The sequence below is a fragment of the Leishmania donovani genome, chromosome 36 (genome assembly GCF_000227135.1).
Source record: "Leishmania donovani BPK282A1 complete genome, chromosome 36".
In the NCBI taxonomy this organism is placed as follows: Eukaryota; Euglenozoa; class Kinetoplastea; order Trypanosomatida; family Trypanosomatidae; genus Leishmania; species Leishmania donovani.
Window position 1 is genome coordinate 1,348,495 of NC_018263.1, and position 25,180 is coordinate 1,373,674.

At 57.7% G+C, this 25,180-nt stretch overlaps 11 protein-coding genes across 11 annotated transcripts; all 11 read right to left on the reverse strand.

Annotated features, from left to right (window-relative positions):
- Window positions 1–48: 48 nt before the first annotated feature.
- LDBPK_363530 (hypothetical protein, conserved) lies at window positions 49–357 on the reverse strand (the record flags this gene model as incomplete). The annotated part of the gene is made up of 1 exon (XM_003865420.1): window positions 49–357. The coding sequence occupies one exon, from the start codon at window positions 355–357 to the stop codon at window positions 49–51; it is 309 nt and encodes a 102-aa protein (XP_003865468.1).
- A 1,064-nt stretch (window positions 358–1,421) lies between these two features.
- Window positions 1,422–1,829, reverse strand: LDBPK_363540 (hypothetical protein, conserved; the record flags this gene model as incomplete). Its single annotated transcript, XM_003865421.1, has 1 exon — window positions 1,422–1,829. One exon carries the CDS (start codon window positions 1,827–1,829, stop codon window positions 1,422–1,424), a length of 408 nt encoding a protein of 135 aa, XP_003865469.1.
- A 918-nt stretch (window positions 1,830–2,747) lies between these two features.
- On the reverse strand, window positions 2,748–2,960 carry LDBPK_363550 (ribosomal protein L29, putative; the record flags this gene model as incomplete). Its single annotated transcript, XM_003865422.1, has 1 exon — window positions 2,748–2,960. The coding sequence occupies one exon, from the start codon at window positions 2,958–2,960 to the stop codon at window positions 2,748–2,750; it is 213 nt and encodes a 70-aa protein (XP_003865470.1).
- A 1,094-nt stretch (window positions 2,961–4,054) lies between these two features.
- LDBPK_363560 (ribosomal protein L29, putative) lies at window positions 4,055–4,267 on the reverse strand (the record flags this gene model as incomplete). Its single annotated transcript, XM_003865423.1, has 1 exon — window positions 4,055–4,267. One exon carries the CDS (start codon window positions 4,265–4,267, stop codon window positions 4,055–4,057), a length of 213 nt encoding a protein of 70 aa, XP_003865471.1.
- An 807-nt stretch (window positions 4,268–5,074) lies between these two features.
- LDBPK_363570 (short chain dehydrogenase-like protein) lies at window positions 5,075–5,995 on the reverse strand (the record flags this gene model as incomplete). Its single annotated transcript, XM_003865424.1, has 1 exon — window positions 5,075–5,995. The coding sequence occupies one exon, from the start codon at window positions 5,993–5,995 to the stop codon at window positions 5,075–5,077; it is 921 nt and encodes a 306-aa protein (XP_003865472.1).
- Window positions 5,996–6,755: 760 nt separating this feature from the next.
- Window positions 6,756–7,841, reverse strand: LDBPK_363580 (vacuolar protein sorting-associated protein-like protein; the record flags this gene model as incomplete). The annotated part of the gene is made up of 1 exon (XM_003865425.1): window positions 6,756–7,841. The coding sequence occupies one exon, from the start codon at window positions 7,839–7,841 to the stop codon at window positions 6,756–6,758; it is 1,086 nt and encodes a 361-aa protein (XP_003865473.1).
- Window positions 7,842–9,148: 1,307 nt separating this feature from the next.
- On the reverse strand, window positions 9,149–11,527 carry LDBPK_363590 (hypothetical protein, conserved; the record flags this gene model as incomplete). The annotated part of the gene is made up of 1 exon (XM_003865426.1): window positions 9,149–11,527. One exon carries the CDS (start codon window positions 11,525–11,527, stop codon window positions 9,149–9,151), a length of 2,379 nt encoding a protein of 792 aa, XP_003865474.1.
- A 2,865-nt stretch (window positions 11,528–14,392) lies between these two features.
- Window positions 14,393–15,046, reverse strand: LDBPK_363600 (SNF7-like protein; the record flags this gene model as incomplete). Its single annotated transcript, XM_003865427.1, has 1 exon — window positions 14,393–15,046. One exon carries the CDS (start codon window positions 15,044–15,046, stop codon window positions 14,393–14,395), a length of 654 nt encoding a protein of 217 aa, XP_003865475.1.
- A 1,085-nt stretch (window positions 15,047–16,131) lies between these two features.
- On the reverse strand, window positions 16,132–16,989 carry LDBPK_363610 (glycosyl transferase-like protein; the record flags this gene model as incomplete). Its single annotated transcript, XM_003865428.1, has 1 exon — window positions 16,132–16,989. One exon carries the CDS (start codon window positions 16,987–16,989, stop codon window positions 16,132–16,134), a length of 858 nt encoding a protein of 285 aa, XP_003865476.1.
- A 1,008-nt stretch (window positions 16,990–17,997) lies between these two features.
- LDBPK_363620 (hypothetical protein, conserved) lies at window positions 17,998–18,600 on the reverse strand (the record flags this gene model as incomplete). Its single annotated transcript, XM_003865429.1, has 1 exon — window positions 17,998–18,600. One exon carries the CDS (start codon window positions 18,598–18,600, stop codon window positions 17,998–18,000), a length of 603 nt encoding a protein of 200 aa, XP_003865477.1.
- Window positions 18,601–20,929: 2,329 nt separating this feature from the next.
- Window positions 20,930–23,968, reverse strand: LDBPK_363630 (2-oxoglutarate dehydrogenase E1 component, putative; the record flags this gene model as incomplete). The annotated part of the gene is made up of 1 exon (XM_003865430.1): window positions 20,930–23,968. One exon carries the CDS (start codon window positions 23,966–23,968, stop codon window positions 20,930–20,932), a length of 3,039 nt encoding a protein of 1,012 aa, XP_003865478.1.
- Between the last annotated feature and the right edge of the window lie 1,212 nt (window positions 23,969–25,180).

The window sequence follows — 25,180 nt, forward strand, 5'->3', positions numbered from 1 at the left end:
CTCCGCCATTCCTTTTTTTTTTCTCCCCGCCGATGCGCACCGCTGCCTTCACCGGAAGTGCGTGGGGAATCCAGGCTCGTCTTGCTTGTCCGCCACTCGCACTCGGAAGCCGCGAAAGTTCATCTGCGTCGCCTGCTGCTTGAGGTTTGTTGCGATGGACTTCTGCCACGGCGGGAGCGCCGTGTCCGGCACAAAGACGATTCCTTCAGCGTTCTTGGCCTCGAAGTCCTCGAGGCGGCGGCGGTTCTCAATCATGACACGGTCGCTGGTGACGGGCTTGTACGGCTCCCGCCGGTTGAGGAGGAGCATGTGCTTGCTCGTGATCTTCGTCGCCTTGGCAAGTCGCTTGAGGCCCATATCTTTGGCAGCAGTATCAGCTTCGTGTTTTAAAGGAGCTAACTGGCCCGCCTGCTTTTTATTTTCAGTTTGCCTTGTTGAAGCAGAGTACAAGTTCACGCATCCAGGAAGCTGAGTACCTGCACCGTGGGGTGGAGAGGGAGAGAGAGTCCCTCGCACCCGACTGATGCTCTGAGGCTTCTCTTCATTGATCGGTGAGATGCACGGTAAAGCGATTCGGGCGAGTGCGCGATCCATGCTCCCCCAAAGGAGGCGAACCGATCACAGAATATGAGTGAGAAAACAACAGCAGAGCAAGAGCACACCAGTGATACGGAGAGAAATACAAGATCGCCTCAGCCATGGGCACCATGGCCAGCTCCTACCCCTAAGCACGCGCAGCTACCCACCCATCCACACCAGCGCAGCGTCCATCGTGTTCCCCGCCGCCCCCCTCTCCCCGGCACCGTCGGCGCTTTGAATGGATGACAGGCATCGGGAAGCAGTGGATCCGAACTATAAGGATCAACGCAAAAGGGTGAGGGACTTCTCCTCCGCCCATCTTCCGAAAAAAAAAGCAGAAACGATGATGAGATCATCGCGTCCCTCTCTTCGTGTATCACGAAGCCGAAACCGGTGGCAGATGGGGGAAGTGCGCCTCTGCCCCCTGTCGCTGCACTCCCGTGGTTGGGTTCCTTCTCGTTTTTTTTTTCGTGTTTCGTAATAGCCGTTAAGTGGATCGCCTTTGTGTTTTTTTTTGCTACGCGGCCACTCTCTCTCCGCCTTTTTCGTCTTTGGGCTACATAAGGAGCTCTATTCCCTACAAAGAAATGGACGAAAGCCCACTGACTTCCTGCCGTTGCCGGCGACGACCACTCGCCAAATTCGACACAGCGTCCCCGCTGCGCACCGGCTGCGTGCTCACCAAGAGAGACAAGAGGTAGCGAAGCTCGAGGTGAGGTGGTAGAGCTGAAATGGGAAAGGGAAAGGGGAAGCACCCCTGTATTCGCTTATGGGCAGTCCGTGAACAAGACGCTCTCTGGGGCACCATCGTGGCAAAAAAGATCGCTGTTGGCTTGCGGAGGCTACTTCTGCTCCTCTTCAGCTGCATCGGCGGTAGCTGCGGCTGCCGCGGCCACCTCCATCTTCGCAGTCGGGGGCTGCACGAGAGGGCGACTAGAACCACGGCCAATGCACACAGCGGCGAAGAAGACAAGAGGTACGGCGACGAAGTGGACAAGCACCATGTCTGCGGAAGGGAGGCAGCCGAGAGGGTGCTTCATCACATACCGAGTCTCCTCCCCGAGGCGGGCTATGCGATACTTGAACAGCTTTGATTGCAGTAGCAGGAAATCAGAGCTAAGCATGCTAGCCAAGTCCCTGTTCTCGGCTTTGCAGGCCGCCAATGTCTCCTGGAAGGTCTTGGCCTGTCCAGGCTCCTTGAGGAAAGCACTGACAGCGCGCCGCATCACAGACGAGGAGCGACGGAACATGATCGCTGCCCGCGTTCGCACCCCGTCTCCGTTTCTATCAATCTCGGTCCCGACCGCACTCTTTCGGTGCTGGAGAGGAGCACTGCTTCTCTGCCCCGCGTCAGGGGCGGAGAGGAAGAGTTCAGGGAAAGAAGGAGAGAAAAGAGCACATCAGATGATAAGGATGGTTTCACGTGTGTGCTCGCCAGAGCGGCAAAGGATAGGGAAGATGGTACACAGCGGATTGCTCAAGAGCACACGTGCAAGAGAAGGGGGAGGGCCAAAGCACCAAAATCTACGCGATACTGATAAGGGGGCATGACCCCTCATTCCCCCCCCCCAGCCCCGACTCCCGGGACCGCGAATGACGTGATATCGGAGCACAGGAGAGGCGCATCCAAGCAAGGCGGGTGAGCACGCTGCACACCTTGTTTTCGCTAAGCGTATGCCGTAAGCCACGCGCATGCCTCTCTCACGTACGCCTCAGTGTCGTCCGTGCGGCGCGCTGTAGTGAGACGCAGACGTGATGGTTTTGCTTTGCTTTTGTGTTTCTTCGTGCGGTGGCAACATCATACAAGTGAGTCCGGCGATACACAACCACGCCTATATATGAAATAGAAAATAAAAACAAGTATCATAGCATCGCACGGATTCAGTTCACTCACGGACTGCCCTGCGAGGGTGCACAATGTCTCTTCCGCTCACACGCACGCCAGCACACGCCGCCCACTTTCTGTTCGCGTTTGGTGGACATGCATAGCACAACTCTGCTGAGTAAAAGGAAAGGCGGCAGCATGCAGGAGAGCGCACCAGCACACTCGCTCCCGCCCCACCCGCACGGGCGGGCTCGCTTAGGCATCTACCCGAACAAGAAGAGGAGCGGGAAAGAGACGAAAAGACGAGCATGACTCACTTTCGCACAGACTCCTCCGATCCTGCTTAGTTCTTGGCGGCAAACGCAGCGATGCGCTCGCGGCGCTTCTTCAGCGCCGCCTTCTGGTTGTGCTTGCGCACGCGGCGGGCGTTCACCAACGCAGGGAGCCAGCTACCACGCTTGGAATTGTGGAGATGCAGGGGCATAGGGCCCTTGATCCCATTGCGGTGGTTCTTGCTCGACTGGTTGTGGTTCGTGTGGTTCTTCGACTTGGCCATCTTGAATGAACTGAATCTGTAGAAGCTGTGGCAATAATGACCAAACACAAGTCAGTGAGGCGGCGGCGGCGGTGGTGGGGGGGGGGGTGTAGGGGGTCCAGGAAACGGGTACCATTGTAGAGTTTGGTGTTGGCGGAGGTGGCGCATGCAGACGAGATGTGTGTGTGCGTTTGGTGCAATGAGACGGGGTGAGTGGGGGTAACACACCGCACCATACAGGCGTAGAGGTCAGCCGAGGGACAAGGAGAAAGAGGGGTCGGGGAGGTGTGTGTGTGTGTGTGGAGGGCAAAGCGGGAGCAGAAAGGAGAGAGGGATGAGAGCAACAGATGGGTGGAAGGAGTGTTCCATTATGGATGCGCACGGTCTACACAGGCGCACGCGCATGCGTTCATGCGCACCTATCCGGATAGCAGCGAGCGACTGGTGGAAATTGAGGCGAGGACACAAGCAATGCAGGTGCTAGCTAGATGCTTGTTAGCCAACTACGCAGACGCAGCACCATCAGGGGAGTGCACGAGGACGGCGCTCACTTTGTGGGAAGCGGAGAGAGCTCATGCGCTTCGCTGACACCGGTATTGTGTTATGGGGCTGCTGATGTATATATATATATATATACATATCCCTTCGCTTTTTCGTGCGTTTGGCGTGAAGAGTAAGACCCGAGGAAGACTCACCCCCAAAAGAAGAAAACGAAAAAGAATCAGGCACGAAACACACACGCACGTACGCAGCCACACATACACGGTGATAGCAAACGAACAACAAGAAAAGAAGGGTGTCGGAAAGCAGAGAAGGGGGTAGCCCTCTCTCTCTTGGCCCCTTCCCACTGTTTTCTTGTTGCATTCCGAAAGACATACCACTTTTGCGTTCGAAAGGCCATCAAGAGGACCAGACGAGAAGAGAATCGATAACACAGTTAAGCGCACCATCAAGGTTGGTGGCGTTGCCTGCTGATGCGCTTCACCAGCCCCGCTCCCTTTCAGCCTTGCGCTACAAGGATGTGAGCGAGCAAGGGACGAAGGGACACGGCATGGCGCGCACGTGTGGCTGCACACGCTTTTTCTTCTCCTTCGCACACACTCCTCCGATCCTGCTTAGTTCTTGGCGGCAAACGCAGCGATGCGCTCGCGGCGCTTCTTCAGCGCCGCCTTCTGGTTGTGCTTGCGCACGCGGCGGGCGTTCACCAACGCAGGGAGCCAGCTACCACGCTTGGAATTGTGGAGATGCAGGGGCATAGGGCCCTTGATCCCATTGCGGTGGTTCTTGCTCGACTGGTTGTGGTTCGTGTGGTTCTTCGACTTGGCCATGGCTACGCTTGCGTGTGTGTCTGTGTCTATGCGAAGGGTGGGGAAAGGTTTTGCAGAGGATAGCGTTAAGCGAGGAGCGCCGGGAAGAAAGATGTGTTTGAGGGGGAGACAGAAGACCAGAGCGGGTGGAAGGAGCAAGACAGGAGGGACGCCGAGCGCACAGGCGCATACTCGCTTACTTTGTGCTCTTTCCATGGCTCCCATTTTCATCAGCTCCGGCACAGAGAAGAAAATGGCGGCGGCGAGTGCATCAAGTAGTTCCTCCACATGACAGCCACGCCATGCGTGTGCGCCGCCGTTCCTTCGTACTCCTTCTTGTTTTTCTTTTTCGTTTGTGTCGTCTCCCTTTGCTTGGACTCCTGCAAAGGATGATGAGGCTACTTCTCGACACCGCAAACCTTTGCGAGATCAAGGAGGTAAAAGACGCACAAGCACGCGCACAGAAGGCACCTGGCAAGAAATACGTGCAGCGAACGAAAATGCGATGCATGGCCAAGAATGAGAGAAGAACGAGAGCACCAGACACCGAAAGCAAGTGGGTGCTGCAGCATTGCCGCCACACCCTTCTCTCTGAATGCATCTCTCTCCTCGTCGCCGCTTTTATTGTCCACCGCTGGCAGTGTGTGTGTGTGGGGGGGCATGGGGCAGGAGAAAAAAATATGTACTGAAAGCTGAGATGCGAAGATTCCCCGGTGATACGCAACTGACAGTCAAGACCCACATGCACACGCAGGCGCCGACGTCGACTCAACGAAGCGGGTACGCCACGCGTTTCGCGACCGAGCGCAGCTGCTCGCTCGCCCCACATCAGTGGTGTTCCAGAGACTGGAGGCTCTTGCGCTTCACCAGCACATCGATGATTCCCGTCAGGAAGGGCCGCAGGCGATAGGCGAGCTTCCCGCCCGTCGTCATGACAATCTCGGCATCGTCACACAAGACGCCGTCCATGCACTGGCGCGCGCACACAGCGGGTGAGACGCCGCGACGCTGATTGCCTCTCAGAGGCTTGCCGTCGTTTGTCAACACGCGACTGTGGAAGTCCGTGTCCACGTAGCCGGGGCAGCAGAGCGTGATGCGCACCGCCGTCTCACCACGCAGCGCGTTCATAAAGCCCTGAATGGCGTGCTTCGACGCTGTATACGCACTGCGCAAGATGGACGGCAGCACACCAGCAAGAGAGGACATGACAACGATGCGACTGGGCGAGCTCGAAGAGTGATTCTGCGTGAGCTGCGGAAGGAAGGCCTGCAGCAATCGCACGTTCGCGAAGTAGTTGATGCTCATCATGGCATGACACATTTGCTCAAAGGCGGGCTCTGCCGTGAAAGGGGCAATGGCGCCTGCTCCGGCGTTGAGCACAAGGTACTTGAGAGGGGGGGCCAGACTCCTCGCCGTGTCCTTGTAGAGGCGAGCGTACTCGCTGCGAACGCGATCGGTGCCCTCCACCTTGCTGATGTCTGCTTGGATGTACTCGACCCGCGGTGCTCCTGCCTCCCTGCACACCTGCGCCGCTGTCTTCAGCGCCGCCTCGTTGCGGCCCACCAGCACAATTTCGCAGTGAGAGACGGCGAAGATCTTGGCCAGCTCCATCCCCAGCCCGGAGCCGCCGCCGGTGATGAGAGCGACGGCGCCTGCCTGCAGTCGCTGCCGGTTGACTCGGCGGTACACATGGCGGCTGAGAAGCGCCACAGCGAGGGAGAGAAGAGCAGCGAAAGCAACGCGAGACATGCCTGGACGCGATAATGAGCTGGCCGACTTATTGTTGTGCTTTTCTGTTTCCGCGTCGGTGAAAAAAATAAAAATGATGACCGTAAAGCCACGCGTACGCACGTGTGTGCGTGCGGGTGTTGGAGGTGCGAGGTGATGGAGAGAGAGTTGACAGAGGGGGAGGGCAGAGGAGGCAGAAGCGGCGGCGAACGCGTGCACAAGGCCGTGCGCTCGTATGCCGCCGGGATAGCTAATAGCCTTGCAGCATCAAGGCGCGCATATCGACCAGAGGAGGTGGGGTACACGAGGTACCATCTCCTTTCGCGGTGCTCGTGTGTGGATGAGCATGTGTTGCCCGTTCCTCATCCGATTCGACCGCGTCTGCCGCCGTAGAGCTCATATGATCGTGATGTAGAGTGAGAGCTCGACATGGTGAAGGAGAGACAGCAAACAAGAAAGAGGGGATAGTGAATGGAAGCCGTAGGGACGGTTTTGATACGGAGGGGCATCCGCGTCACGCGATACACAGGAGCGAGAAAACCAGCAAAAAAGTAATGATAAAGAGCTACGAGGGAAACGGGCCGCAACAACACGCGCGCGAAAAAAAAAATCGAGCAACGAAGGCAAAGAAGCAAGTAGGCTATCAAACAAAAGGGGAACAGAGCGGCAGCTGTCTAGATGGCGAGAGAGCGGGGGTTGGGGTTGGGGACAAGCACCATGGGAGAAGCGAAACGCGAGACACAAACACTCATTGGCGTGTGCACGCGAAGAGCGCAGCACATCACGCACTCCATCCGCCTTTCGTATCCACGTCACCCGAAGCATGCTTCACTGGTAGGCCCGAGTTGAAAGAGGTGGGTGGCCGCTCCTGCCCCGTGCGGCGGTACAGCTGGATTTCTTGCTGCTTGAAATACCGCTTCCCCTCTTGATTCACCAGCACCAGGTTGAGAAAGTAGCGCACACTAAAGAGATTCTCAACGTTCATATACGACGGCGTGAGGCGCGGCACCGACTTGAGGTAGAGGCGGATGGGGACCACTTCTTCCACAATAGGGGTGCCATCCATGACCTCGAACTTCTGCAGCGTCTCCGACTCCATCGTCTCGCCTGTCTGGCCAGGCGCGAGGAACTCTTTACGCACTAACCCCACCTCGCCGTACGCGATGTCCATGTCTGCTACCTTGTACTCGACCTTGCCCAGCACCCGCTCCGCCAAGTGGAAGATTTTCTTATCGTAGCGGAATTCAATATGAAGCACGTTGTCCACGCCAACGTTCATCGCGATAGACTCAGGACCGAAGCACGTCTCGCGGAAGTAGTTCATGTGCGCCGAGGCATCAGGCTGCGACTCGCTGAGCGCCGCGTCGACGCGGTGCACCCACACCTCCGCCTTCACGCTGGGGCTCTTGATGCGTTGCTTGACCGTCGCCTGTACGAAGTACCTGACTCTGGCGTAGATGCCGTGGTACGACTCATGCTCCTTTGGTGCGGAGAAAATGAACTCGAACGGCGTCGGCTGATTCAGCGTGTCTGGCTCGAACTGGCGCTCCTGCCTGAGGAAGACAACGCGCGATTCGACTTCACGAAACGTGCTTGCCACGCCGATCAGCTCCACCACCACACCCTGATGCGAGTAGGAAGAGCCGGTCGGCGTCACCACCACGCGTCCCTTGACAGGCTCCTTCCACGAGTAGAGCGGGAAGCGCTCGCTTACCTTGTCGTAGATGTCCACTACCTTGATCTTGTCCTCCTCCGTTTTGTCATCCAGCACGATTTCGAGCTTGCAGCCGTCGATGCTGCGCAGGATTCGACTCAATAAAGAGAAGCTCTGCTGCCCCTTCTCTGGCGGCAGCTCGTCGCGAAGCATTGGAGCGCACTGTAATCCCTAGTCTGAGTTTTTTGCTCATGCGATGCTGGCATAGCCCACGGCGTCCGGCGGTTCCAGCGGCGTCACGCCGGCGATACCACACTGCAGAGGCACAGTGGGTAAACAAAGTGCACACACACACGCGCGCACTACGGAGGAGGAGGTCCTTCTACACAACAGCAATACGCGCAGCGCCGGTGCGTGTGCCCTGCAACGCTGCGGAGAGGTGTACCTGTGCAAGGATGAGGGCCGTCGGGCACGAGAGGGCAGGCAGGCGGCACAGAGGAGAGAACACACAATGGACGTGAAAGTGAGAGTATGAGGTGCTTGTGAGACCTCGTATGCGAGGAGTGACGACGGCACACGAGCGAAGGGCAGGGGGCCGATAGGGGGGGGAGAGAGGTGGGGTGTCAATGCGAGGCACACATGCTTTTTTGCAAACTCGTCCTTTGCTAGCGAGCCCCGATTCTACAGCACGGATCTACGCATGCGTGCACAGCTGCCAATGCCCGAGGAGCCGTGCACACGTACAAGAGTGTAGCTCGCTTGCTTCCTTTATCTTTTTTTTGTTTCGTGCGTGTGTCTGCTCGTCCACGTCGGTTGAGGGAGGGGAAGCTAGAGGAGGAGGAGTGTGGAAGAGGGGGGCGCCGCCTCGTGTGCGGTCGCACACACATCTACATGCAAGCAAAGAGAAAGAAGGAACGAGGAACGGAAAGAAAAAGACGGGGAACATACAAGGAAAAGTGCATCAAGGAGCGAGCCTGAGCTGTTGCACGCGTGGATGGAGCTGCCACTGCCCGCGTATGTTTTGTGTAGAAAAGCCGTTTGGAAAATGTGCGCATGCGTGTGTCGGAGAGGGAGAAGGAGAGGGAGGGGGAGTGGCGGGGCCTTTGATTTCGTTTTTTTTTTGCGTTCGAATGCGGGTCGCGTCATCCCCACCCCTCCAGCGCTGAGTTACATCCGAGACGACGCTGTGTGTGTGTGTGTGTGTGTGTATGTGTGCGTGCGTGCGAGAGAGAGAAAGGTGCCCACTGCAGTGTGGCCGGCAGGTCGAGGAAGCACGACAGCATCTCCACTCCCCTCAACTCGCAAAAGAAATCAAAGAGATGCGACGAAAAAATGGAAGAACAAGGAATATATGGGCTGCAAACTACTTTCTCGTAGGTGATGAAGGGATGATCGATGCCAGCCGAGGCTCATCCTGCTTCCTACACCACCGCCCCAACCCCCTCTCTGGTTCACCCGCACAGCTACCGCCATGGCGGAACGAAGAGAGGGAAAGACGCTGACGATATTCATCAATTCCCCTAGGGCATTACGTCATCGTCGGAAGAATAGTGCGTCTCTTTCGATGCCGCCGCCTTGCCCTTGCAGCTGTCCATCTCATTACTCCATGACTGCGTGATGGCGACGGCCAGGGCGAACAAGTCGGGCAACGAGTTCTTCGTCGACAGCTTGTAGAAGCGGACTGTTTGGCCCTTGCACTCGGCGAGCAGCTGTGTGCTGTCGTCTGTCACTGCGTCACAGCTTTTTCCAGACTGGTCAGGAAGGCTTGGGGGCGGGACGCTGGCGCTGCCCGATGCCATGAAGCTGATGGACTTCGGCTTTCTTTTCGCAGGCGAGTAGACGCGGAAGTGCAAGGCGGCGAATATGGACGCCGCCCAGCGGCCGTTTTGCGACTTGTCCAGTGAATCACTGCTTCTGCTCTTCTTCGCCGTCAGCACCGCCCGTTTCGTCTTCGAGAAGAGCTGCTGCAGGGGCAGCGTTGGGTTACGCGACGAGCGCTTCGTCACATCTTCGCCGTACAGCATCCAATCCTCTTTCCCGCCGCAGCTGGTGGCGTTGGAGTGCGGGACCACGACGCCCAGCTTCGCACGCTCGCCCTCGACGTAGTGTCGGTTATTTTTTCCCGTATGTACCTCAGCTTCTCCGACGACGTTGTAGACGGTCAGCCGTTTACGGAGGCGGCTCTCGCGCACTAGGTAGCGGGCGCGGCGCTGGGCGTCACACACGATGAGGAAGTTGTGCAGCGGGTGGCCCGCCTCGGCCAAAAGCTCACCCGCCGGCACCCCCACGCTGCGTCCCGCACAGCCACCGACGACGGAGGACTGCGACAAGGGCAGCAAGGAGGGAAAGCGCCGCGGAAACGCAGAGTCGTCGTCATCCGTGGCGGGAGCGTACAGAAGGCCCTGTTGGAAGCATCCGACACACTGCCGCCCACAATAGCCACTGATGCTGCCGTCGGCTCCGTACGTTAGCGAGATGGCCACGATTGGTAGCTCGGTCTGCTGCTGTGTCGTGGGCTCTATGCTAGTCGTGGCATGGATCGGCACCGGCTCGCGTGAAGGGGCCGCGGTGCCGTCTGCCGACGGGTCGCGCGACGGCGGCGAAGCAACACCGCGGTAGGAGCGCTTCGTTGCGTCGTCGGCGGCGGGAGTCGGGGACGCCTGCTTCCTGCAGCAGGCGTACTCTCCAGAGCTGGAGGCAACACTGAGCGACATGTCGAGCACGTTCAGTGGCCCGCTGGCTGTGCTCGTCTTCACCAACCAAGCTGTCACGGCACTGGGCATACCGATAACCACGCGTTCGCGCTCCTCGGCGTGGCCGCCGCATGCGAGGGATGGGTTGCAGTTGGGTGACGGGCATGCAGTGCTGAGCGGGGTCGTCGACTCGACACTGTAGAGCGTAAGCGCATCTCGGCTAAGAAGGGTCGTGCTCTGCCGCGACTCCAAGGAAGGCCTGTGCACGACCGATGCAGCGGCGGCGGCGGGATCTGGAGAAACTCGGCCCTCGACGCCGCGCCGGATGCGGCGCACCTCAGCGTCGATGATCGGGCCCAGCACGTTTGCAGACCCTGTGCCGCCAAACGAGGGGTGCACCTGATCCGCTGCTATGTACTGCTCCAGCACCGCCAGCGTTGGCGGACCGCTCTCAAACTTGATCTTGTCCTGAACGCGCATGTCCACTAGCGGACGCAGCACCTTCCAGGCGGCGGACACCGCCCACCCCGTGTTGAAGATCAGCAGACGGCGCATGATCTCAGGGTAGGCAACCTGCAGCAGGTTCATGACACCTTTGAGAAGCGCCAGCGTTGCCTTGCTCACGCTGGACATGGTGATGCCGCCCAGATCAATCACGTACGTGCAGCGATCCACCCTCCGCTGCAGGCAGACGTAGCGGCTCACCTCCATTGACCGCAGCTGAAAACGCAGCAGCTGCTCGCTAGTGAAGTCTTTCATAGCCGCCATGAGCTTGTTGGCGTCCGGCGAAAGCCACAGCACAGGGAGACCTTCCTTGTCAAGGCCGTAGATGGGGCACGGCTCGTCCTTGTACATGGGGGAGAGCACCGAGCAAATGGTGGGGTGCAGTTGCTCCCCAATGATGTTGTTGAGATCATCGGACTTGCGCAGCCGCGCGTACTCGCGCATCCCTTTCTCAGTCGAGGCAACGTTCCAGTGCTTACCAATGAGGAAGCGGTACATCAGGTCGCAGTCGCTCACCTTATACGCGTCGTCGAACGGGAGAATGTCGCGCAGCCGCGAGCAAAGTTCGCGATTCTTTCGACGCTCCTCCTCCGAGAAGATGATGGAGCCGCTGCTCTTCTGCGCGTTAAAGTCTCTTTCATATTGCGCTTCCCAGTCGGTCGGCGTGATGGCCACCACGCCCCCCGACGCCTTGCCTGGCATGGCGGCAGGTCCACTTGGCCGTTTGGAGTATTCTGTCTTCCGTCTCTGTTGCCACACGTGCGCGTCAAGCGAAATGTTTGCCACAATGTGCGCGCGTATGGGCACGTGGAGAGGCGGGAGGATGGTGGTGGTGGTGGTGAGGCTTACATGTACGGTGTGAGAAGTCTGTTTCAGCGGTGCCGTGCACCGCTAACCACCCAAACTTGCACCAAGCAACTCGCTCTTGCTTCTCGACTGTAGTGCTGCATGCACGTAGACGTACACAGGGTAGCGATAGCGTCAAGAATAGAGTGCGACAGGCGAGGAGCTCTGATGGATGGGCTTGCAGTGAGGCAGGAGATAGGATCGTGTGAGTCGGCGGCCGTGAGCGATGCATGAGATGACGCTTGAGAAACAGAAAAGGTAAACAAAAAAAAAAAAACAAAGATGCGAGCGCAAATAGAGTGCAGAGCGGGTTGTCCTTTTCCATCCTTGGAGGGTATCTTAGGCAGAGGGTTGAGGGCACTGTAGTGTCGTGCAAGTGCGCCTGCCAATTTAAATCTTTCCTGTGCATAATTCCCTCGGAGGATTCTTCGATGACCTCTCTTTGCGAGACCAGCAGAGATCGAGGGACGAACGGAAGGGTGTTGCAGCGGATGTTCGAGTGTTCGCCGCTTGCCTTCTCCTTGCTGACGTATCATCGCATCCGCGTACACCACACACTGATCTGTGGAATCGAATGACAGTCGGTTTTGCCCCACAGAGCACCCAAAGCCTTTTGTTCTTGGTTCCCCTGCGCGTTTTTCTTCTCGGCAGCGTCCGCACGCAACGCAAAACGATGCCGTGATACGTCGCTTGCTCTCTCAGCCCAGGCGCGAGGGATAAGGCGACACTGCGAAAGCGTTGTTGCTCATTTGTTTTGGTTTTAACGTGCCCTTTCTACACCGAACACGTCAGCACGTATACACGCATGCACAGCCACCCCTCATCTTCCTTTCTTGCGCTATGGCTAAATGCTGCTCGTCTAGGACCAACCGTCCTGTCGCTGAATCCCGCCATGCATCTAGCGGGCTCCTCTTGTCCTTTCTCGTCCCTTCTTCGCGTAAGTGCTGTGCGGTCGGCACGAGGCAGACCTCGGTGAGCTGCAAGGCTTGATCAAAAGCGGGCCGCGCCTAGGTGCCTGCTCGAGGGGGTGGAAGCGGTGGCGTCTGCCGTGCAGGCAGTAGGGTGTGGGCTACGCATGCGCCCGATGAGCTGGAGGAGGTAGTTGCCCAGCTTCAGGCCAGGGCTCTGAGACCTTGCACACTCTGCCTCTATGCCATGCTGGTCCTTGGGTCGTTTCAAGCCGGGACATTCCATAACAAGGCGTGGAGACTCTCCACATGAAAGTCTGGTGGGCTCGATGGTGCCATTCGAGGGTGCCCCTTTCAAGCTTTTGGCATCCGTGCCGCATCGACCCCCCGATCGGTATGTGGTAGGTGCCGCACATTTCGCGCACGTACACCGTTGTGCTGATCGGTCTGGATCTCTTCCTCAACACTTACTGAATCCTTGACATGCTTCGCAGTGAGCTGGTGCAAACATCACAGCAGCAAGTCTCTTTGGCACAGCACCAGCCGATGCCTGTCCGCGGAGGCCAAGTGTCTGCAACCGTGCCCGAGGGTAGGCTGCAGGCTCTTGGCGTCCTCCACGGAGTGTGGGGTACTGGTCCCTGTGATACCACGGTGCGGTGGCTCCGCATCACCAGGGAGGAATGAGTAGACTCGCGCAGGAAAAGAAGAAAAAGAAAAGCGAATAAAAAATGGAAACAGCAACAGAAAGAAGCCACACACGGACATGCACACGTACAGGCATTCAGCGCTTCAGCTCCACCACGGGGAGAGTGGGTAGGGGAGAGCCGATCCATAGAGCACACACACACACACCAACAACAAAACACAGCAACGCCTCCTCTTTTCTTTCTGCCCTTCGCATTCGGTGATGGGCACGTAAAGATGCACGTCGAGAGCGAGCGGGAGAAGGAAACAGCAGTGAAGTGTGCCCGCAGCGGCTGACAGCTGTAACCATCGGCTGAGATGAGCAATGAAAACAGGGAAGGCTAGGAAAGGCGACGAGGGCGGTGGGGAGGGGGAATGAGCGGAAGCTGAAGACGTGCAACACAGAGACAAGAAGATCGAGAAAAAAAAAGGACAACAAGGAAAAGAGCAACAAAGGGAGGGGTTGAGCTCAAAGAGCTCACAGCGACGCGCGTGTGAGAGTAGGTGGACTGTGCCGGTGCAGGTGGGGGGAGGGGGAAGGGTGCGCGCACGTTTCTGCTTCGCCCTCAAATGCACTCCTTGCTGACTTGCTCGTGCTGGACTGACGCGCTAGAGCCATGGAAACGAAAAAAAACTTGAGCGTACCATGCCGATAGGATTGTGTGGAAGAGGTGGGGGGAGGGAGGAGGACGTGCAGCGAAGAGGGAAACAAAAAATGGAAGTGATGAGGGAAAAACAGATAAGGGCGCGGTGCGGGGCAAAACAAGAGGGCTACGTAACAGAGAAAGTAACGAGCAAAGAGATGCGAGTCTGTCAGACGGAAACACAAGGTCAGTGCGCCGTGGCGTGGCGTAACGTTGCAAGCCCCTCTCCCTCACCGCTGAGCTTGAGAGCCGGATGAGCACGCCACCTAAAGAGAAGCTAATCAAGGCGGAACATGTATTGAAGCGCGCCCGCACAGAGTCGAGCCAGCGGCGCGATGATTATTCAGATGTACTCGCGCTCGAAAGATCTTTTGCGCGCAGTGCAGGCACATCTCTTCCGCGTTCTTTCCACCCTTCCTTCCCCATTTTTTCCCCACACCCACATTTCCACTGTCACTTTACTCGCCACCGTTCCTCTTACCCGCTTACGAGTTGCGCAGCGCATTGAACTTCTCCATGAGCTCATCCTCCTCTTCTTCCTCCGCAGCCTCCTCCTGCTGCTGCTGTTGTGCCGGGATACGAGAGGCACCGACGCGTGCGCCGTCCATCTGACCCTGAACCACGTCCATCACCACCTTGTTCACCTCGTCCTCGAGCTCTGTGTCGCTGATGTCGTCGTCCAGAGCCTCATCGATCGTGTCGTTGATAATCTCCTCGATCAGCCCTGCTCTGGCCATTTCTTTGCTCATCGCCATCATGGACTGCTGAATCTCCTTCACCTTGACGAGACTGTTCATCTCTTTCATAATTTCGCTGCTCTTCTTGAGCGAGCCGGACATCTTCATCTGACTCACCTGGTTCTGCAACTGCATGGACACGGAGTTCATCTGCGCCTTCGAGGCGTACATTCGGTTCACCGCCTTGCGAGAGCGAATCATCTCCTTCGCCAGCATCCGCATCACCACCTGGTCATTCTGCTTTGCTGCCTGCTTCATCGACAGCTTTACCTTGGCCTCCTCGCGGCGGATCTTGGTGATTTGAAGCTCAATCTTGCGCTGCTCCGAGCGCAGACTGCGCGTCCACTTGCGCACCTCCTCCTCCGGCGTCGTTCTGTGGAACATGTTACCGAATGCGGGCATTATCGTTCGTTTTTTTTCTTTGTTCTTGCCGTTGCTGCTAGTGATGGTGGTATGATCTACTTGGAATGGAGCGGGGAGGGGAGGAGGGGCTGTGGAAGAGGGTCAGCATGCGCAACCTGTGCGTGCGTGCGATATAGGTGAAGCGAGGACGCAAAGGCCACAGACGGACCTCGAGAGGGAATCGGTGACAGCCGATAGGGAGATATGAGAGAGATAACGAAAATATGCTTGTTTCGTTTTTTTTTTTTTGCGTTGCGCGCGCGTGTGTGTGTGTGTGTGTCAGAAAGGGAGGAGCAGCGCTGGTCGACGAAGAAAGCACGAGAGAGACAAAGAGAAACGATGCCACGCGATAAGACGATGCGCCGTAGCAGGAAACGAGGGAGGCAAGGGGAGCGGCACGTAGGAATGGGTCGCATCCGCAGGATTGAAAGATAGAGCGCCAACCTGAAAGTGTGGTCGCGTGGCGTGCATCAAGGGGTCCGCAATAATTGAAGCGTACAGTACACCGGAGCAGCCCGCCTCTGCTGTTGCTCTGCTGTAGTCGCTTTATATGGCTTTTCGTTGGATGCTATTCTCCTGTTGATCGGCAGCTTGTCGGAGCATGCACACACATGTCGCGAGTCGCAAAGTCCCATCAAAGAGATTGCTGTTGAGCATTCCTGTATGTGCGCCTTGAGCAGAGTAGGGCGAGGCCGATGGAGCTCCTGCTGACACACTGTCAGTGAAGGAGGCACCTGCCGCGTTCACCTCCCTGTGCACGACAGAGGATGGGGGCGGGGAGTGACGCAACCGCGGAAGGTTGATCGAGGGGCGAGGAGGGCGGTAGAAACAGATATATCGGCCCGCATATACACACAAGCAGGGAAAACGTCAGCTGCGGAAACTCAGAAAAATAGAAACACCAACAGGTGCGCCCGGGCACTTTGCCGGCGAGCCTTGAGCGGCCTGCCGTACACGCTTGTGATGGTGATGCAGGATCCTCTGCTGTTTTGAGCTTTCCTACTTTAACGAGCGAGGGCGTAATGAACGAAAGAGGCGGGTGAGGAGGGGTAGGAGGCTGTCGCCGGCAAGCGGCAACCTCACATTCAGTGCTGGATGTCGGTGCCAAGCTGTGCGGCCTGCTGCATGAGCGGCGGTTGGAGAGTGTAGCAGACCGGATCGAGCACGTGCGGCAGCGTCTGTGCACCCGCGACACCGACCACACCCGGAGGGTAGCCCACGTTCATTGTCATTGCAGTGTCGAGCTGGAATGTGAGTGGAACACAAGTGGCGAGCAGCCGGCGTGCGCCTTGCGGAGTAACCAGGTATGCATTCGTCGTGCGATGGTACTGCGGGACGCGCGCCACACCCTTGGCTACCTGCATGTGTGGGCACTGCCTTGCTGTGTCGAGGCCACTCACGTATACAAGCTCCCAGTCCGGCGGCACGCTATTCATTCGGCGCTGAAGCTGGTCGAGAAACGGAAGCGAAGGTGATGCGGCGGGTGAGCCGCTGCCACTGTCGTCGCTATCCGTCAATGTCGAGTCATCCTCCAGCACAAGAAAGCATTGCTTGGGCAGCGCTGCCGCAGGCGTCTCGGCGGAAAAGTTGCTCACCGTACCCAGAGCCGCAATGCGTGCCCAGAGGTGTATGTGACTCAGCGCACACCCGAGCGCCGCCTTGTTCAGGTCCATGCCCCATATGTGGTGTTCCGGGGGCTCCTTCAGTCGCCGCAGACCCAGCGCAGAGACAAACCCGCAGCGATGCGCAGCGTTCACATCGAGACGGGAGCCCTCAACGGCAGGAACGCGCTCCGTTCGCTCTGCTGGGAGGCCGGCACGAGCACATACTGCTTGTACTGCTGCCCAGCGATCAGGGCGGCGGTCAAGATTGATGGCAAAGATGCGCTCCAATGAGAACGGGCGGCTATTCATTTGAAGTCGCCACAGGGGAGAGGTTCGCATGCGTGTCCCACTCCAGCTGCGACCAACAGATTCAGTGCTTCAAGACCAAAGACTCGTAGGAGTAGACAGTGCCAGTGGAGGAGAGGACGACACACGACGGGCTCAGTGGCGCGCGTTCGTGGACACGGCGGAAGCAAGTGTGTCCTTCTATCGACAACACGAAAGGGAAAAATAGAAGGAGCGTAGGGAAAGATGAAATGCCGCGCACATCAGCAACAGCAAAGTGGCGCATCGCGATGGATCGAGAACGGAAGGAGGGGGAGGGAGGCATATCATCATCATGTTTTTTTTTTGGCGCGAAGAGACGCCACACACCTGCCGTCTGCCATGCGTTGGAGGCGTTGCAAGACTAGCGGCACAGAAGAGAGGGCCTGGCCCACCAAACAAAGAGACCCAAGGGAGTCACTCCGCTCTCTCGCCCCTGGCCATTCAGCATGACGCTGTGAGCGCGGAAGCGCTGCCCACCTCGGCAGACCCATATCGTGCATCTTCCTACACGTGTATATCAGCCTGGCTTTCTCTCTCCCCTACCTCCCTCCCTCCCTCCTCCTCTCTCCAGGACAGGCAGTAGGGGTGGGGTAGGGAGAGATTGCCACACCTCCAAATTCAGCGACTGTGGCGAAGAACAGCAACAACAGCAAGAAGGGGGAAGGGGGGAAGGAGGAGTGGAGGTGAAATGACAGAGGGGAGAGAGGAGACATGCGCAGGTGGCACGATGTGGCGAGGGGAAGAGAAGGAACGGAGAATAGACGTGAGTAGTGGAGGCCAAACAAAACATGAACATATAATAACAGAAAAGACAGCCGTATGCGCACAAGCGCGCACATACACACACGCAGCGAACGAGAGAGAGAGAGAGGGAGCGAGAGCGAGTGAGTGCGACTCCTCCGCGCTCGCGGCACGAAGGAAGTGCAGATACGATCGAGACAAAGTCGCCGAAGAAGTCACCATCAAGAGCTCACAACGGGAAGGCGAAGAAGAAAAGGGGGAAATAAACGTCGGGAGACTTCAACGCCAGAGGCAGTTCATCGTAGACGACCACCGCACCGGGCCCATGATCTTGGAGGAGCACCCCAGCGTCGGCGTCACGGGGATGACGTCGTCTAGCTTGTGCCCCTTCACGAGGTGGATGTACTTTCCCTCTTCTTCGCCAACGATAACTTGGAAGGTAGCCGCGAGAATGGCACTTGGCCCCGACAGCTCCACCTCCTTGTGCGGTGAGACTTGCATGAGATACTTGTAGCTCTGCGTGCTGGCATTGCCCTCGCGGTATACCAGGCGCAGCAGCGTGTTGGACTTGGAGATCATCATGTCATCGGCCGGCTTTACATACGTACGAAGCCATTCATGATCTTGCTCCAACTGCTTGCGGCAGTCGTAGCGATGCTTCAGGTTCTCGTATCGCCAAATCTGAATGTACTGGTTTACGCCGCCAAGCTGAACAGTCCAGCAACCCTGGCAGATGCCAATACGCGGACGCTGCGGCATGTATTTCATGGAGAGCTGGTGAAAGGAGTCGTACTTCTCAGGCGCCACCACGTAGGTGCGCAGCTCGTACACGTGCGATGCCGACTTGACACCGCCTAAGTGTCGACCACACAGGCGCAGCATGACTCCTGTGTGTCTTTAGGTTTTCTTTGTATGCACTGTGGATGGCTCTTCTGCGCTCGAGCTATACGACGAGTCGGAAGGGGTAATACCGACCGTGCGCCGCAGCGCAACACGGTGTGAAGCTCACACAATACACAATGAGGCGAATTCAGCACGCTTCTTTCGGCAGCTTAGCGACACACGAGTACAGAGCAGGGGGTGTGCATATGGTCAGATCGATGAGGTCGACTTCGCGAAGAAGGCGCACTGGCTGTAGTTCTTCTTTGGCCTTTTTGTATGCGTAAGCGCTTGCTTGTGATTGCGGTGAAAGTGTGAAGCGGTGCTTCTTCGTGTTTTTTATTGCTTATTATTGTTTTCCCATGCAGCTCTACACACACACACACACACACACACACACAGAGATGCAGCCGGGGTCAAATGTCAGATCGTTGCGCAGAAAGAGGGAAGAGATGAGTGACGCGGTGCTCCAAGAGAACACGAGGACCTTTTTTTCTCGGCTAGAGGGGAAGCAGACGCAGTAGAGAGCGTGAGTCGTACGCGTCTCGAGGTGCCCCCCACCCCCGCGGATCCAGTAGCGCGCATCCAGGGCCAATAAAGTTCATGGCAGAGGCCCACCGTAACCGGAGGTTGAGGTCTGTGTGCTTCTCAGCTGTGAAGACTATAAACGTGCCGCGCGAACATTGCAGAGAGCACCTGACAGGTTAGAAGTTGCCCTCACTAACACCAAGAAGCCCGCCTCTTCAAGCCTCCACGTCTTACTCTTATGGTGGCACGGCGTGGCCTCTCACACTGGACATCTATATACCCTAACCTCTCCCTCTGATCGCCGCCGCTGTAAAGAAGAAAAATACGGGTGTTCGTCTCCAGGCAGCTCTGAGAAAGAGTTACAGAGAGAAGCAGTGGTGTGGAGGACTGAAATGCAGATGTGGAGGCAGCCTGATCACGGATTCTTTTGTATCTGTGCTCGTCTGCCGGTTTGTCGGTGTGAAGCTTGGGCCACTGCGAAACTGTTAGAGCATACCAAAACAGCGACATTGTGCGTGTGCGCGCGCGCGTGTAGATACAACGAGAGAGAGAGAGATGAAAGCGAGTAGGGTAACTTATGAAGTGGGTATGCATGTGTATGTGTATGTGTGTGTGTGTGTGTGCATGCTGCCGTGGCTGAAGGGGAACACAGCAACTACGAAAAAAGGAGAGGAAGGAGATCCGTCAGCACAAGGGAACAAAACAGCCAGCAACACAAGACACCGCAGACCAGATACAGTGCTGGAGCGGTGATCGCTCCCTCTCAGCCTCGAGCTGGCGTAGGGGCGGGGCGGAGGAGGGCGGGATGGAGCGCTATACCTAAGTAGTTTACAGGAGTAGAGCAAGCGACGAACAAAGACGGGCGCGGCATATCATCGACAAGGCATAAGCATAAAGAGAGGGAGGCACAGCACAGCAAAAGCAAACCAAGAAACGAAGCATAGCACAGGAGGGAGAAACACATACATAGAACATATTTTTCTACATTGCATATATATATATATATATGTATATGTATATGTATATGGGCACCAATGCATCGCTGCCACGAGTCGCGCACAATACCAAAGCAAGTACACCGACGCAACCCCCAATGGCGGCTGCATTTTTGTTTTAAGGCCACGGCTCCACCCACATCAAGCACCGCATTCACCGGTGCACTCCCACGGCGAAACAAACAGGTGCAATACAGACCATTCATAAGCTTCCTCGCCCACCAAGAGAACCCGGGTCTCGCAACTTTGGGAGAGAGGGGGAGGGAAACACCTCTCGTCTCTCCACCTTTAACGAGCGCGTGCATGTGTGCGTGCGTGTGTGCTGGGGCGAGGTGGAGGGGGGCGGACGGACGCTGTTACGAATAGCGTCGAGACAACATACTGCAGACGCACATCAGCACACATCAAGAGAGAAAATAAACAACTAGAGAGACACGAGCCCGCTTACCAATTCTGCTTGACGAAACATCTGTGGCCAGGTAGCCAGTGCCTGCATGAACGTGTCTGTGAGGTGTTGCGATGCCAGCATAAGTGGAGGAGGAGCGCGCATCGACATGCACGCACTCCCGCTCCGCCAAACCTTTTCCTTCACCATCGGCATCATTTTTTCATGGCCGCTTGAGGGCATCCCAATAACTTTTACACAGTAAAGTCACCAGAAGCGCTTGGGAAGCGCGAAAAGAAATGTTTGCAAAGGAGGAGAAGAGAAAGACAGGCTCGCAAGAGAAAAGCAGCCTTCGTGTGCGCGGCACAGCGACGCTTCTGCGTCCCCACCTTGCTTGCACGAGGTGGGGAGGTAAACCCGAGCCTCAGTGGAAGACCATCTCGCAGATGATCTCCTGCTCTTTGTCGTGCTTGCTCTTGTACCCGGTCGACGGGGCCGCTGTAATGCTGCGGCCGGCGTAGCGCAGCTCCCGCTCGCCCTTCGTGTACTCCTCAATGCGCGGCTCGACGTGGGCCCAGGATCCCATGTTCTTCGGCTCCTCCTGCGCCCACATGAGCTCCGCCTTCTCATACTCGGCAAGCAGCTGCTGCACCTCCGCCACCGGGAACGGCGAGAGCTCCTCCACACGCACGAGCGCCACATCCTTCACGCCTTTCGTCTCCCGATACTTGTTGAGGTAGTGGTAGATTTGGCCAGTGCACATCACGAGGCGGCGCGCCTGGCTGGCCGGAACGGATAGATCTGGGATGACCGACTGAAACTCACCGTTTGTAAACTCCTCCAGCGTCGACACGTTCGGCGCGCGCAGGTACTTCTTGGAGAAGAAGATGACCAGCGCCTTGCGGAAGTTGCGCTTCTGGTGGCGGCGCAGCAGGTGGAAGTACTGGGCCGGCGTGCTCGGGTACGCGATCTCCCAGTTGATGCGGTGGGCCCGCTCCTCCTTGCTGTAGGCCGGCGTCGTCACATCCTCGCTGCTCATCTGCAGAAAACGCTCGAGGCGTCCGCTGCTGTGCTCAGCGCCCTTTCCGTCGTACCCGTGCGGCAGCGTCACGATGCACGACTGCTGCTGATTCCACTTGGACTCGCCAGCGCTCAGAAACTGGTCGAACACGATTGTGGCGCCGTTGGCGAAGTCGCCGTACTGAGCCTCCCAGATGACCAGCGAGGTGGGGTCGTAGAGTGAGTAGCCGGCGGCGTAGCCGAGCATGCCGTACTCGCTAAGCGGGCTGTTGTTAATGATCATCCTCCCCTGCATGTCGCTGATGTGCGCCAGCGGGACATAGGTGCGCTCCTGACTCTGGTCGTGGATAACGGCGTGGCGCTGCGCAAACGTGCCGCGCTCGACATCCTCGCCGGTAACACGCACCTGATGTCCCTCCAGCAGCAGAGACCCAAACGCCAGCGCCTCCGCTGTGCCCCACTCGATGCCCTCGCCGGTCTCAATAGTCTCGTTACGGCGGTCCAGCACCGCCTTCAGCTTTGGGTGCAGCTGGAAGCCCTCCGGGTACGTCTTGAGAGCCTTCAAGACCTTGTTCACAGTCTCCTGCGTGATGGCGGTGGGGTGCTGCGTCACATTGCCGAGCTCGTCGGAGTACTTCATGCACTTCCACTTGTCGGGGATGCTCTTTTTCAGGTACTCGGCGTAGTTCACCTGCGCGGCGGCCTCCTGGTAGCTACCGTAGCGCGCCTTCTCGTCAATCGCCTTCTGCGTCGACTGCTGCGGCGTCACGATGCCCTGGGTGATGAGGGCGTCCGTGTACCGCCGGAACACATCCGGCATGGCACGCACGCGCTCGTACATGAGTGGTTGGGTGATGCTCGGGTCGTCGTTCTCATTGTGGCCGAAGCGGCGGTAGCACACGAGGTCGATGACGACGGACTTGTGAAATCGCGCCCGGTACTCAGCCGCAAACTCGAACACGCGGATCACCTCTTCGGGGTAGTCGCCGTTGACGTGGAGAATCGGGCAGTTGTAAACGCGGCCGAGGTCGGTGCAGTACGCGCTGCTGCGGCTCGACTTTGGGTCCGTGGTGAAGCCGATCTGGTTGTTGCACACCAAATGCACCGTGCCGCCCGTGTCCTGCTCGCCAACTTCGCTAATGCACATTGTCTCAAAGGCAACGCCTTGGCCGGCAAAGGCCGCATCGCCGTGAATTTCAATCGGCAGCACCTTCTCGCGGCCCTTCTCACCCAAGGACACCTGCATCGCCCGTGTGTAGCCCTGCACGAAAGGGTTGACAGCCTCGAGGTGAGACGGGTTGCACAGCATCTCCGTCTGCATCACCTTGCCAGAATTCAGCTTCAGCTGCCCACGGTAGCCGAGGTGGTACTTCACATCGGACTGGATTTGGAACGGGTGCAGCTCCTGCCCCGTTACACCCACGAACTCCTTAAGGATGACCTCGAAGGGCTTGCCGATGACATGGCACAGCACGTTCAGGCGACCGCGATGGGCCATGCCGAGGTTGATCGTCTGGACGCCAAACTCAGACGACTTCTCCAGCAAGGCGCGGAGACCGGCCACCATGGTCTCCGCCCCGTCACAGCCGAAGCGCTTCTGGGTCGAATATTTTCGCTTGAAGAAGTCCTCGAAGAACACGGCTGAGGCAACCGTGTCCCAGATACGGAGCCTCTCCTCTCTGCTCATCGGGCGGTGCAGTGCGCTGGAGCTGTCTTTGAGCTCTATTTGGCTGCGAACGAAGCGCTTGGCGTCGCCGTCGGTGAGGTGCACCAGCTCAAAGCCGATCCGACCGCAGTAGCGCTCCGTCAGCAGCTCGTGCAGCTGACGTATCGTCATCGGGGGTGAGGAGGTGTCATAGACGCCGCCCATCTGATTCTGAAAGCCGACGCGCACCACGCGGTCAAGGTCCTTATCGCTAAAACCGAAGTACGCGAGGTCGAGCCGCACCATCTCCTTATACCGGCGCGATGGCGTGCGCTCGGTGACGTCAGTGTCCATGTAGTTCAGCGGATCCGTCTGCGCCATCAGATGGCCACGGTCCTCGAAGGTATGGATCATCCGAATGAGGCGACCACAATCAGCCAGTGACTGCTTCACTACCGCCTCGTCGCTGCTCTCCGTCGGCAGCACGCAAATCGGTGTGTCGAGCAGCGCGTGGTCGTAGTTGCCGAGGTCGCTGCGAGAGAAGAGCTCCGCCCACGAAGCGTCCACCGAAGCCGGATCCTTCTTCCACTGCTGGTAAAGCTCGTCCATGTACATGGCCGAGCTGCCGCTCAGGAAGCTGTCGTTGTCGAAGAGCAGCTGCCGCTCCGGCACGACCTCTGCGGCGTGGCGGCGCCCCGTGATGAGAGCCGCATGAGAGGCGCGCGGGAACGCACTCGTGGGGGCCACTGCAGACACGCAGCTTACCACGCCACGCACAGGCACCAATCGGCGCATCATATTTGCGGCTTTTTAAATTAGTTGTATACCGTTTTGCAGCTGCGAACCCTCGCCCAGACACGTGTGCGAGATGTGTCTGTGCGTGTGTGTGTGTGTGTTCGCCTCTCGTGGTGTCACGTGCAGGATCAACGGAGAGAGATCGTGTATAGTGCAGGGAGAGGCGGGCCTCTCCTTGGCTTACTTTATCGGTGAACTCTTCCTCGCAGCTCCTCGGCTCTATGCGGCGTTCTCCCTTTTCACCCGAAGGACGTCGCCGAGACTGATTCCTACTGAGCCGACTGCCTTTCCGCGTTCTCGATCACGGCCACCTCTGACTGGAAGATGCAAGAGGCCTGAAGTGCACAAACCCGCGACTGGTCGGAGCGGGGAACGTCGGCTAGAGAGGTGCGAGGGTTGGCACAATGACACGACGGAGAGATCGAGGGAGCAGCCCCCGAAAACAGCAATTATGCGTGTGGCAAAATAAAACAGAGAAAAGCGCGCCGCGAACGAAAAAGAGGCGGAGGCGAAGCGAGGAGAAGAGGGACGCACAACAGCGTTGCCAACGCGTCACCCACTACGGAAACTATTGAGAGGGAAGAGGCTGGGGTGGCTGTACGCGAACAGCAACCACAGCAAGAGAAGCGATCACAGAAGGAGGGGAGTGACTGGCTCTCGGGCTCACCCCAGGGCACGTTTCGAGGGGCACAGAAAAGTGGAATTAGAAGCGAAAACAAGACAAGAGACGAAGGAGCTGTGTACGCGAGTGTGTGTATGACGTCCGTGAAGCGTATCTCAGCCGCAAGTTCCTCTTCAGCAGAGAAGAGAGGGCAAACGTAGGAGAGGGATAACGATACAGGGAAGATATAGATGCTGCTACTGCCATCGCTGCATGCCGTGCAACACCGGAGCGAGCCTCACCACCTTACGCCTGCTGGCAGACATAAAGTGAAGGAAAGAAGCATCGAAGTGCGAGGAGCAGCCCCCCCCCCTACTGCCCACACTACCCCAAAGGTGGAGCACGTATCCCGTGCTGCTTTGGTGGCTGAGAGAGGAGGGTGAGGGCAGCGGACTCGGAAAGAAAACGAGAAAGAGGGGTGGTGGTGGGTCACGACAGCATTTGCACCAGGCAGCAGAATCACAACGCCGCTTTCCCTTCTCCATTCCTTTTCCGAGCGCCCTGGCTATTTTCTGCCATCTTGCATTGTGTCGTGGCGACACACACACACACAC